This window comes from Scleropages formosus, chromosome 19 (genome assembly GCF_900964775.1).
Source record: "Scleropages formosus chromosome 19, fSclFor1.1, whole genome shotgun sequence".
In the NCBI taxonomy this organism is placed as follows: Eukaryota; Metazoa; Chordata; class Actinopteri; order Osteoglossiformes; family Osteoglossidae; genus Scleropages; species Scleropages formosus.
In genome coordinates this window covers 18,319,787-18,333,768 of record NC_041824.1, presented here as the reverse complement: position 1 = coordinate 18,333,768, position 13,982 = coordinate 18,319,787, and the positions used below count along the sequence as shown (strand labels likewise).

Genomic DNA, 13,982 nt, shown 5'->3' with positions numbered 1-13,982 from the left:
CAGCCCGCATCGGGGACGGAGGGGGCTCCCAGTGCCGCTGATGGAAATTAAAGGGAAGGTCTGGTAACCTGAGAAATTTCCTAATTCAAAATGAATTCAGTGTGTGTGCGTGTGTGTGTGTGTGTGTGTGTGTGTGTGTGTGTGTGTTAGTGCTCTACTCCACTGTGAATAGAATGGAAAGCAGGAACCATAGAGACTGTCTTAAGTTTAAAGTTACATTAAGCATATAAATTAAACTGTAAAATCACCCCAGCTCTGTAGAGCGCCGTGGTCCATCAGTCAGTACCGTTGAACAGGGAATGAATGTGAAGGTGACCTAGAACGCTGAGTCGCTCATGGATACGGTACTTGACGTAAGGCACGACGAGCACTAGAGAGAAGCTCCTACGCTGTAATACACGGTGAAATAAATGGTGGCTGACGAAGATGTTACAGTGTTTGCGTTACTAGGATGACACCATATGATTCCGCTCATTTGAGGATATTAAACGTTGACCTTGGCTGCCGGAATACCGATTGTACGTAATTTTTAAGTAATGTTTAAGATAAAAAGGGCACAGTACTCCCAAACTTAGTGAACACCAAATTTAATTTGCATATGTGTACTGCACAAATTAAATTTGCTGTTCCCTAAATTTCAAAGAGATAGAGTGTTTATTATACTGCTGAAGGTTCAGTTGCGGGGGACCACATAATTCTCTTAACTCAAATTCCTTGCGTGTGCAAATGTACTTGGCCACTAACGTGAAATCTTCTCTTAATTGGTAAAACACTACGTTTTTCATATTAACAAAGTGAAATGATAAAGTGCGTATGAAGCTGACGGACGCTGATGAAGGCATCCCTCCAAAACGCTCCTCCACATTACGTGAAAAACAACTATTTTGGTAAGCTTGCGTGCCTTGTTGCTTTGGTTTTCATAAATCACAAGTACTTACAATAATTAGAGTTGTTGTATTAATAATTATAATTAATTAAGCATTCATTGGAGCAATTAAGCCAGAGGGATGGGCTGGAATGAACACCAACATGAATAGGCATGGTCATGTAAAAATCGAAATGGCACTTGTGTGCACGTGGTGTTTGAATGAATGGAAAAACAAATATGATTGGACTATTGGAGGCCCACATGTGAGTCCTGTGGGGGGGCTTCGATGGGTTATGGCTGAGCGCTCCATCACCGGTGGCACTGCTGCGTGGAACAGTCCTGTACACAATCCATCCCAAAAGTATTCAATCCCCACCTGAAAACCTCACCCAAGCCCTCCTTTCCATGTAGCAGTTACAGAGCCAGCTGACGGGGTGAATATGAATCATTCAGCAGAGGACCGTATGTACTGTATATTTCCCAGTGCACACTAAGCACATGACAGATGAAGTACCATGAGACCAACCTAAACCTCATACCTAGGAACAGATGACTTTTCAGTAACCGAACTGCAAACAGTTCAGAGGCCAAGATATCAGTTTTCTTCATCTTTTGGTTTTATTTTTCACAGCAGAACACAAGCGGCCCCCTCCTCGTACTCCGGTAGCTCCGGTCACCCTGCCAGTCAGTCGCCCCCACGACCAGGACTCCTATTATGCACTTGTTTGTTTTCATATGGTTTTACTAACAGCCTATGTTTATTAATAATAATAACAACCCATCCATCATCAACAACTGCTTGTCTAACCCGGCAACACAGGGCACGAGGCTGAAGGGGGAGGGGACACACCCAGGACGGGAGGGCAGTCCGTCGTAAGGCACCCCATGCTGGGCTCGAACTCGAGACCCACCACGCAGTGGGCACTGGGAAAACCTGCTGCGTCACCACGTCCCCAAATAATAATAATAATAATAATCATAATAATAGGTGGAAAGTGGTTGGAGAGGGTCAGGTCTATGCCAGGACACGACAGACTTTGCGGTGCTGTCAGACGCCAAAGCTGCCCATGCGCTCTGGGGACCGGCATGTCAAGCACGTCAAGCACTCCAGGGGCTTTGTGGCTTGCAAAGGGCGGGGACGAGGTGGTCTCAGCGCTTGGGTTTGGCCGTCCGTGGGGGTCTGCGGTGGCTCAGGCATCTGCTCGCAGCTGGATCTCGTTTAGAAGAATGACGGGCCAGAGAGCTGGGGGTGAAGTTGCTCGAGACCCACCATGTACTGTTTCGCTTATTTCTAACCGCGTTTTCCCCCGTATTGGCTCAACATGACTGCTCCTGCTGTTTGATGCCCTCCAGAGAACACGTCTGCAGCACTTAGTGACAAACTCATGAAAAATGCACTACGTTAAACGCATTTTGATCGATTGGTCAATTAAGTTGACTGATTTAATGACTGCAGCTGGGATATTTCCTACATCCTTATGGAAGGAATCACACTGGTGCTCCGCTGAGGAAGGGCAAGCCATATGATGGCTTCCACAGGCTGGCTGCTCAACCCACGGCGCTGTTCGGGAAGACAGCCGCGGGCAAGCGGGGAGAGGGCTGGCAGGTGGGTGCAGAACACAGCGAAGCAGAGCAGGGGCCAGCGAAGCAAAGCACACACAGCGGGAGAGAGGAGCCCAACGGGCCACGATCAGTGGCAGGCCCACGGACCGAACCAGAGCTCGCCTCGCTGCACTTCTGCAAAAGGGGAGGGGCCTGCAAGCGTTATTCTGCCGTCACCATTCCGGTGTGTCGGCCTGTTTTGCCTTGCTGCACAAGCGAGGGACAGAGTTTGCCTCCGAATGCATTTTTATGCAATAATTTCAGCATTTACAAGAGTAAAAGTGGGCGAGCCCCAGGCAGAGCACAGGACTTAACTCCAGGTAGAGCTGTGAAGTCAATGTCTGCTCTGGGTTGGACCAGGTGCTCGTCACTCCCAGGCATCCTGATTCCATTGAGAAAAACTAGTGTGCAGAACGCAGCTCTTGGCTCATTTGTCAAAGGGTGACAAAAGGAAGGTGGACGTTTGAACCAATGAAGTGTGTTTTGTGGAAGGCGTCTTGTGGACAAAGCTGAGAAATGCATTCTCCTGTCCCTCACCCGTGATTTTTTTCTCTCAGAGAGTGTTGGAAAGAGTAAATTCAACTCGAAGTGACCACTCGTATGGTTTTCATGGTGAGGGAGGGTATAGGAATGGTTTATCATTGCCTTCTTCTGCACATGTTTGGATTTTGAATGCAGAGAGAACATGCAACCTTCACACAACCTGAGCCGGATTCGAGCCTACACCCGAACCTGCAGCTCAGGTATTGTGAGGCACTGTAGCAATCTGTCCCATTGCTGGTGAAAGAAACTGCTTCTGTCTGGTGAGAAGGTTGTCAAAACATTAGATGCAGAAGGATCAAAGTGGTCAAACCCCTATGAGTCCCCACCTCCATCTGTGCTGCACTGTCTCCTTGTTCCACCCCTCTCCCTGCCCCGTCGTACCCCTCCCTCCCCTTGTTTCACTTCCTTGCTCAAAGGATTTTTTTCAGACTCACCCACACAGGTCTTGCCATCAGAGTGCAGAGCGAACTTCATGTGGCAACCACATTTGGGCCCCTGGTCCGTGTCCTCGCAGGTGTGTTGACAGCCCCCGTTGCCATAGTTACACGTCACTGCCAGCCGGGGAGCAGGTGGGAGAAAAGTAAGGAACTCACCGAAACACAAACACAAACACAAATAATGGGAAACATATCCTTTCATTTAATTTTTGTGTCTGAACTGAACGCCTCAAATTTTCAAGATTGGAACCCAAAAGCCTTCTGTCCACCTGTAGTATATTATTCATGCACTGTGATTGCCTTAATGTCTAGAGAGCCTTGCACTGGCGTGGAAGGAAAATATAGGGAAACGGCGCACTTCATTGGCACGGCACAGAGGGGGATGTGGAAAGAAGCAATTTGTCAGTCCTCAAACACTTTTTTTTAAAAACTTAATTGCTCTTTAGACTTTCAATATGAAAACCCAACCCCTCACCCCCAATGGAGGTTTCATCTACTATCACAGTGCCAGTAGTCAAAATCTAAATGACATTTTATATATGCTCAGTAGATAAGAAACATATTACCTGAACAATATTGCCACATAAGCGAACACATTTGAAATGGCTTTCTGTGCTGATGCCAATCTGAGAGCGCACTTGTAGCGACATGCCGTATTTCTGAGCGCCAAGGCATCCTTGTGTTCTGCGATAAGGGGGATGTGGGCCTACACAAATATCCCGCCAGCTGTAAATATTCTTGCAATGACAGAATGCGAACAAAGAGGCTGCTCACACACCTCTGGACACCCGTGCCTCCTTACTGCTTTTCCGGGGCGGCCCCAATGGAGCGGAGTGCTTGTGTCATCAAAGCGGTTAAGAGGCTAAACTGTGACAAGAGGGTCCAAGTGCAGCGCTTATTGCTTTGTATTTGTACAATATAATCTCAATAAAAAATATTCAGCTGTTTACAAAGTTGGAAATGTAAATATAAATAATGTAAAAAATGGAAGCACCAAGAGATGATAACCAATGATAACTCCATTGGTCCAAAGGCGGATGGGCAGCGCTGACCTCGCAAATTCAATTTTAAATTCAAACTCAGATTGTGTGTATAAGCCTGTTGCTACCGTGACATCCTGAGGTGCAAAGCAATAGCACTGGAAGGGTTATAATAAAACAACAAACCAAGGTGCATTACTTGGCTGTAATGGTCTTCTTCCGTGAGACAATCACACAAGAAGACAGCATTTTTTGTATTTTGTCGTGTTAATAAAAACAATCTGATTTCAAGATGCTTTTGTGCTGTTTTGATGAAAACAGGAATTCAGATCTGTGCAGATTTTAAATACCTCCTGTTTTTCAAACGATGGGTCTGTTTCTCGCTCATTTTTACTCCTTCTGTTGTGATTCCTGACCTTATAAAATGACGGAAAACCACTTGGCAACGTTTTCCTCTTTTTCCCCACCAGAAATATTACCTCATTGTTCACAATAAAAACGATGCTTCAAGTATAAAAGGACATTTACTACTGCTTTATAAACCAGACAGAATGTGTTTTTTTCCCAAGCACATGTATCTAAGGGCAGAGGTTAATCAAAAACCGCCCTTTTGGATGTGACTGTTTTACTGTCAGTTAAGTGCAAAGCATTATAAACAACCAGATTCCAACGCTGAGGAAATCTCTGCTTGTTCATTTTTTTTTAAGGAGGCTGGAAAAATGAGTCTTGTGGAAGTTCTAGACTGCTTTCGTGCAGAAAGTCTTGCCTAACGTTGCCCTGGAAAAGTCAAACATTGTCAAGACCAAATACACAGTGATTATGTTCTTAGTTGTGATAACAGACATTCGTTTTATTAATTTTCTCATTTTTCTCAATGATATTTAATATGTTTGAAGAGAAAAACTGAAACCCATGTGTAGACGACTAAATGGGCTCTAGGGGGGGAGTTAGAATCAAGAACACGGCGGACTTCTGTGGAGCACCTGGACGTCGGCTGTCCTCAATGCCAGGGACCCAGACCCCCTTCCCCACCCCACTCTCCACACTCACACTTGCAGTCCTTCTGGTTCTTGGTGAGCTGGAACCCAGGCCGGCACTCGCAGGCTACGTTCCCCTTGGGCGTCTCCCTGCAGATGTGTGCGCAGCCATGGTTCTTATCCATACACTTGAGTCCTTCTGAGAAGCACAAAGGGGTGGAAGACAGAAGGTAGGAGAAAGGAGAGACAGAGAGAAATTCAACATGGAGAGAGAAAGCGTGTGAAGGATGACTTCGACGCCTTCCAACAATATAAACAAGTCCTTTAGAAGAAAAACCTGCAGCGAACACTTGAAAAATATAAGAGGTAGGGAGCGAAAATTCATTCTGGAACTGATGGGAGGGCGACGAGGGGAAGAGCGAGACAGAGAGCGGAGCCCGGCTTATCGCTGGCAAGGCCCTTTGTTCCCATCCACTCATCGACACAATACCCGAATAACCTTTAGCTCCTGCCGATTCCAAAGCCTCCTATTCACCGGAACGCTTAATAAACAACAAATTCCTCCTGGGACACCCCCCACACACACTCATCTGTCCCCGTTGACAGACACACATTGTACGGCTCACTCTCGGCCAGGCGGGCCCCGCTGAGCGTGCCCATTCACGCCGAGCTGTATCTCGCGCTATAAAACGAGGGCTCCAGCAGAGAGAGGAATCCCATAAAGAGCTGATCCCCACAGCCTTGTAACATTAATTGAGGTAATCTCCACAAATAAAAGGCGCTCTAGGTTGTGCCTGTGTGTGTGTGTGTGTGTGTGTGTGTGCTGGGTTAGGGCAGAGGTGAAATAGGAAGTTGTAACTTACAGCTCTGTCCTCTTTCACAATATGTACTGAAGTATATATTCAGTTCCGATTAAATCTGATCAATTACCGCCTTAATTATGGCGATTCCTGCTAGGGGATAGTTACTATTTCATGCCTATGGCTGCAAGTTTAGTTTTTTCCACACCGAGGAAATGACTTAGAAACAAGACTGCTGTCACGTTTTTTCCTCTCTCAGATTTCATACATATTGCTGCTGCAGCTGACAAAAGCATTTCATCAGAAAGCTACGAAAGTAGAGGAAACCAGACAGGGGTAAATATTCATTCGCAGCAATGTATTTCAAGTCAGTGGTGCCACCTCAAGCTGCTCCAGCCTACAATGCCCAAAGAAATGCACTAGTTGGAAAAGCCACCTCCATCAGCCTCCTTCCCTGCCTCTATCACCCAGATACACCCCAGTGACATCCTGGGCGTAACACGGTGTCTGCGGCACTGCCATGTGATACTCTCGCACAGTGGGGACGCCGCTCATTAGCCGGAGAAGAGAATGAGCGTCGCGCCAGTGCTGGTCCCACTTTGCATTAATGTCAGGCTCCTCCAAGGAGGCGGAGGCGTCCCTTTGACTTCACCAGCAGCCAACCACTGTGCACGGAGGATACCTGGGCCAACATTTTGCTAAAAAAGCCCATGTGCTGCTTCTTCCGTCAGCCTTGTCGTCGTCCTCCTCTTGCTCGTACTACATCTCCCACGGTTGGGGGCAGAGAGGAAGATGTCTCCGCTGAGTCTTGTTACTCCCGCCAACAGTTTTGCAGAGTGGGTGTGATGTGTGTGTGTGTGTGTGTGTGTGTGTGTGTGTGTGTGTGTGTTGCATGGGGGATCAGCGGGCAGTCACTCCATTCTGCTTCATTAGGTACTCAGTCTGTGCGATGCACACACACCCTCGCAATGGTTTTTGCTTCTCTGCAGGCATGACCGAGCAACGCGAGGCTGTTCGCCTCCGATGATGAGATGCCGCCTCGGATGCTGACGTCAGGGCAGACTACTTTTCCTTTCGTGAGCAGCTCTACATTGTTTCTGGTGAGTTGACATAGCTGACATTGCTTCGGCCAGTGTCATCAATAAAGTGGAAAGTGCTTACAAACCTGAGCAAAGTCACAGTTTTCAAAGTTCTCACTTTAAATCACTTAATTATGAACACTTTCAATGCCATATTTTGCGGCCTTTCCAATTAAAGCCTCTCGTCTCCTAATCTTGGCATGTCTGTGGGTTTGGGACAGCCTTTGCCTGTCATAAGCAATTCTTATTAGCAGAGTGCGCTACCTTACAGCTACAATACTGTTGACGGTGCAGATCTCGAGCATCGTTCTTCAGAGGCAGCCTGCCATGGCCTCATGGGAATGTAGGCATAAGAGCTGTAATGACACTTCTAATGTCACCGCGATCATAACACATGCTTTCTTCAAAGATGGTATAACAAGTCAATTAATGGTCCACATAGTCCATAACGGTCCTCTTGAATGTCACCTAAACATGCAATTTTCTACGCTTGGGGTGCAGGTGGCTTAGCAGTTCAGGCTGCCATTTGCACCCAAAGGACTCAGACTGGACGCCCACCTCCTGTTGTAGTACCCTTGAGCAAGGTTTCTACCCTGAATTGTTCCAGTAAAAATTACCCAGCTGTATAAATAGGTAAATCACAGTAAGTATCCTAGCACTGTAGGGCTCTTTGGTAAAAAGCGTCTGGTAAATAAATGTAACATAAATGTACGATCAGGAAGACGGCCCAGCAAACACTGAAAAGACTCCTGGCACCAAGCCCCATGCCTGCTGGTCCTGTGCCTCTTAGGAAAACCCAACACAAGGCAACCATGGCGAGCTTTGCTTGGACTACACAGCGAGGACATACAGTATTCTGAACTCTCCCTATATTCCCAGCTGGGACCCTCGTTCTGTGATACCGTAGACCCGTTCATCGCACTCGGGTCGAATCAAGGCCAGAACCCACGCGTTTGCCTCTCGACAGGGCTATAAAAAATTCATACGCTGACACAATAGCCTTATTCTCACTGGGTAGACTGGGGCCCACCTTTTGCGGTCAACCCTCAGTTTGCTGCCAAATACCCATCATTTTTATTATTATTGCACGTATTCTTTTCTAAGGTTCAGACAGAAATGAAAGTGAATTAAGCAACATCCATCAAAGAAAACTGATCGCCAATAGAAAGAAAAAAAAAAAAAGGATCTTTGAACAGGCCAAGGGGAAAGCCTTATTCTTCCACTATTTACCCTTAATAAGCGCTCGAATGAAGCACCAGCCAGTGACAAAGCCTTGACTGCTAGTGCGGAGCGAGGCCTCGAGGGCACAGAGGTAAGGGAGAGCTGCCCCTGAATGCTGCTCCCCCACATACTCAGTCAGAGAGTTCAGAGCAAACCACCGTGTGTTAAAGGCAAAAAAAAAAGAAAAAAACTGAATGTATGAAAAACAGCCCGAAAATCCAGCAACTGACAGGACATAAAAAGGTCTTTTCCAGGCCTTTGGCCACAGAGACGCGGAGACATCCCAGCCAACGTGCGGAGCGACTGGACGCTCTGATGGGCCTTTTTAATGTGAGGCCTGGCTTCCTGCCTCTGGGACTAACACACTCGACTCAGATCAAATCCCTCAAATCGCCGAGGTCGGGCGCTCTTTGCTGCAAAAGCGCCTGAAAGCACGCCCTTGTACCCAAAAATAAAAGCATCAAAAGGGTTTCTGTAGCGCACACACAAACTGATGCTTCTGCACAACGTCTCTAAGGTACCTTTCAAACGGACAGGGTACGAGCTGCGTAAACGGCGGCAACGCCGCGCTATTTGATCGTTCTTGGTGATCGGGAGTCTTTCAAGGTAACGACGCTTTAAAAAAGCTGCTCCCTCGAAAATGGCGAGCGACACACTTTCTGTGTGAAAAAAAGAAATGCAACAAAAGAACCATTTTAACGCGCACGCATCACTGTTATCGTGCCCTTAATTATCGCTGCCGAACGAAACTTTGTGCTTCACAAGACACACCTTGTATACTCGCCTTGGAATACCATTGCCTCAAGATTCCTGCGAAGCTAAACACAAATAATGTGCACTCTGTAGCCTTTAGGAAGCAGCATACAGCAATATCCAAGTCAGCGCTCAGCACACCTTCATAGAACATGGAGCATTAAATGAAACAGTAATAAATGTCGTTACAACATAATACCGCATTAGGTTAAAACACGAATACACACACACATTTTCTGAACTGCTTGTCCCATTCAGGGTTGTGGGGAGCCAGAGCCTAACCTGGCAAGACAGGGCATAAGGCCAGAGGGGGAGGGGACACACCCAGGACAGGATGCCAGTCTGTCGCAAGGCACCCTAAGTGGGACTCGAACCCCAGACCCACTAGAGAGCATGACCTGGTCCAACCCACTGCGCCCCCCCACTACACATACAAATACACACACACACATTTTCTGATCCGCTTGTCCCATACGGGGTCGCGGGGAACCGGAGCCTAACCTGGCAACTCAGGGCGGGGGGGGGGGGACGACACCCAGGACGGGACGCCAGTCCGTCGCAAGGCACCCCAAGAGGGACTCGAACCCCAGACCCACCGGAGAGCAGGACCCAGTCCAACCCACTGTGCCACCGCACCCCTCCACTACACATACAAATAACAAATTTTAATTTGCAGACAATTTTGAGGTGGTAGCAGCAGAACTTCTTATCTTGTCTGCATTTTTCATAACTGTCCTCATGGTGGATGTTGCCAGGTTTGAAGAAGCACCAACCTCCGCTTGACGCTCGCCGGCTTCCAGCTGCCCGAACACTTGTGGTTTCACGCCCAAGCAAATGCTTTTCCTTTGCATCTTGGATGCTGTAACATCGCTTGCAGGCTTTTTTTTCTCCGCACATGATGGATGAAAAGCAACGAGAAATACAATATTTACCAAACAATGTACACAGCAGCTGAGCACGTATGTGTATTGCGCACAAAGCGCAGCGAATAAGTATACGGTGCCGAAATGGGCACTTTCGGGAATTGCCGAGCATGAGCACTACAAGGGAACAGCGCTAGGAGCCGCCGGAAAGCAGTCCCAAAGTCACGACCCTGTTGAACATGGGTTGTGTCAGCGAGGAGTGAAGGGACGGTGGGCGCGAGGCCTTTCTTTGCACCGCAATCACGCCAAAGGCTCCAAAGGAGCGTCGCCCATAATGAAATGCAAGGTCTCTGGATCGTGAAGCGTTTTTGATTTCCGATCTGGTCACCACTAGTGCCCCCCCAGAGGAACAGAACCGCAGCACCTCAACTCCTAAGTCCACGCCGTTTCTCGTTCCTTTTCCCTTTGGGAAGAATAAAACGGAGGGAAAGTGTGCTTTCGCTGACGAAAATGAGTAACCGAAGAGAATTCTGGGAATCGAAACTATCGATCAGCGTGTTATACGCTATATGCAGGACCTGGCTCGAAATATGCAAAGAATGGCATTTAACATTCCCGCAGGATTCGTCTGCGGGCCCGTGATTAACGTGAGTCACACCTTGGATGCCAACGGATGCTCCCTCTTCCGCATTAGATTATGCCCGAACAGCATTCCAAGCCAGCGCTGGCGTAGTTTCCGACGAACCGGAGATAAAGCGTCTTAAATGTTTCTGGGGTGAGAAACTAGATCTGACACGCTTTTCAAACTGCTCCGGGGGCCATTCGGCGGGAAGCAGCTCTTGCGAGAGTCCCGGGATGTGACAGCGTGTCGACATGTGTCGATGTGTATCGGCGTATGCGTTTGTGTGTGTAAGAGTGAGTGCGGGTGTGCCAGCTCGTGAAAATGAGCTTTCAGTTACTAGCATGACTGGGAAATTGTTATGCACGTGTGTGTGTGTGTGTGTGTGTGTGTGTGTGTGTGTTATATACATGGGACACATTATTCCTTCTAAACAAATATGTGTCCGTGTGAAGGAAAAACATGCATGTGAATCCGTGCCTGTGTGTGATTAGCTATGACGGCTACATTTTGTGTGTTGACTGCGACACCTGTTCACTCCCCAGCCCCGCTATTGCCCCCCTGCTCAAGGTGACCCCCACTCCTCATGTAGCAGGTGCGGGAGCCTCCCTCCCTCTGTGCATCAGCAGGCATCGGACGGACGCCGACCCCTCTCTCAAGCCGGGAGCACGCGGACTTGGAGAGGAAAGGCTATGGGGGGTGGGAGATGGGGGAGTGGCAGTGGAAAAACCCCGTGGACCAGCGGGGCTTAGCGATGGCCTTCGGCGCTAGCCGCAGCGCGTAAAGAGACGCCTGCCGCAGGGAGAGGTATGGAGGATTCAGCAGCAGGGAAGCCAAGGCTCACCAGGGTCCAAGCCACTGCTGTGTATATTTGTTCAAAAGGGCAGGAACGCAGTGTCTGCGGATTGGGGAGATGGGAGTAATTTCGAAGGCTGGGAGCAAGGGCATCCTACGGGGATCACGGAGAAGGGGCTTTGATAGCATGTCGACGGGCGAACTTAATGGGTAGATGGGGCTGTTGTGTGAGAGCGGTGCAGTCGCATGGTCGGGTTGCAGAACCTGAGCACCCCCCCCCCCCCGGGCCACCCTGATGGGGGGCTGGGGGGAGAGCAACACCTGACAGATGACAGAACAGCTCAAGCGCTCTCACTCTTCTACACGCCTGTCCTTGGTGAAAAAAAAAAATCTATTTGGCTGATGTTTTGACTGCATCGCCGAATAATCGTAGCATTCACGCCGATAAAATAAACAATGTGCAACTTTTGTGAACAAATGCAATTAACACGCGCACTGCAGAAATATGACCAGTGTGCCTTGCCAGTACAAAAATGGTCTGCTTTTCCCGTGTCAGTATAAAGGCATATCATTCAGTCATTATGGCGGTAGTTAGTTTAATGCCTGTAATGGCCTGCAAGACCGTCAACGGATCTGCACTCTGATGCCTACAGAGCCTGGTCACTCCCTATACCCTAACAAGACTGCTGCACTCCTTCACCTTTGGCTGCTGGGTGATCCTACTTCGAAGCGATCCAAAATGAACAGTCTGTGGGTTCGTAGTTTTTGCTCTGATTTCACGGAATGTGCTCCCTCTCTCCCGCAGAACTGCTGAACGCCTCTCGGCGCTCAAGAAGAGAGTCAAAGCGCATCTCCATTAAGTTGTATTTGCAAGGTTCATTTTCAATCAATTCTCGGTTTCCTGTCAGTCGCACGTGCAATTTTCGTGCCCTCAGTTCATCTAGCTTAGGCCTTTCTTCTAAACAACTTACAGTGAGTTACCCATTTATACAGATTTTTACTGCATCAACTCAAGGTAAGTACCTTGCTCAACTCATGCCACAGCTGGAGGTGGGGTTCAAAGCTGGGCCTTTTGAGCACACGTCACGTGTTGTCCCTATGTGTTTCTCCAGTTAATTTTTCACTTCCTTAAACTGCCCGCAGAAAAAAGAGCACCGAATATGTACATTATTCAGACACAGTAGCGGTCGTAGGCCGTAGAGTTTGCGATATGGCCAGGAAGCACAGAGGGCAGCGCTTTACTGACCCGAGGAGTAATGCACAGGAAGGGGTTTTGAGTGAAGAAGCAAACATGCCCAGTGATGGCACACACTGCGGCTGACCCTCCCGAAGGTCACGGTGCACAAAGGGCATTGGCGCAACAGGTCACGTAACAGCTTGGGGTATAGAATCTGAATGTAGTTTGAGTGTGTGTGTGTCTGCATACGTCCTGTGCGGCTAGCCCACACTCATCCGTCAGCACCCACGGATGTCTCACATGTAGCATTTAACACGGTAATTACACCCGTTAAGTTATTCCCTAAGACTCATTTCTCCACAATGATCCCAGTTTTGAAGATGCAAGATGGGGGTACCTTGAGATGGGGGTATGAGACAAAGGCCCTCTGCGGGATGGCCTTGTCATCAGAGACGAAGCAGAGCGAAGCAGTCTGGGAACCTAGTCACGCACTTAGGGTGCTAAGTCAGCTGTGGTTTAACGGCAGGCGAGAACCCTTGGAAAGGTGAACCCCCACCTTCCACAGGCAGCTAATGGAAGGCAGATGATGGACAAGTACATTACGCCGCCTGCACCTCCCTTACTGTCTCAGCCAGTGGATCTTTCAGAAACTGGAAGTGACATATGAAATCAAAAGCTCAGAGGTTCTCAGTTTTGTCTCTGATATGGCGGAATGACCTCCCTCCCTTCCTCAGGACTGCTGAATCCCTTTCAACATCAAAGGGTGGTCTCAGACGTGTCTTTCAAACCTACTTCTCGCCAGATCTTCTAACTGCTCCATAAACTTTCACTGCATTATCTCCCACGATCACCTTTGTATTTCCTGTCAATTCTATGTGAAGCTACCGGTCTAATGACTGTTGGACGAACCGTGATGTTCTATTAAGTGTTGGAGTTAGTGAGTTCACTTTGAGAATCGTGTGTTTGCATTTATAACGCTTTGTCAGTTGGTGTAATGCACACACACACACACACATTTTCAGAACTGCTTGTCCCATACGGGGTTGCGGGGAACCGGAGCCTACCCGGCAACAGAGGGCGTAAGGCCGGAGGGGGAGAATAAACTTTTGTTTATTCTGAGTTGTAGGTCACTTTGTAGAAAAGCTTCTGCTAAATGAATAAATGTAATTAATGTACATGTAAATGTGAATGTAAATGTGATGCCACGAAGACGAAAGGAGCAAACAGGAAACAACACAAGGGGAAAATGCCAAATGAGCGGCAGGAAG

General features: G+C 48.2%; 1 protein-coding gene across 4 annotated transcripts in view; it reads right to left on the bottom strand.

Annotated features, from left to right (window-relative positions):
• The window catches only part of scube3 (signal peptide, CUB domain, EGF-like 3), an 84,785-nt gene that overhangs the window by 29,437 nt on the left and 41,366 nt on the right, over window positions 1-13,982 (bottom strand). For 3 of the 4 annotated variants that reach the window (XM_018760154.2, XM_018760155.2, XM_029246492.1), the window contains exons 5-6: window positions 5,481-5,606; window positions 3,448-3,564 (exon numbers count right to left, since the gene is read on the bottom strand). In XM_018760154.2, coding sequence (XP_018615670.1) covers window positions 3,448-3,564; window positions 5,481-5,606 — 243 coding nt within the window. The remainder of the gene's footprint in view (window positions 1-3,447; window positions 3,565-5,480; window positions 5,607-13,982) is intronic. The other variant, XM_018760156.2, reaches the window with a different exon arrangement.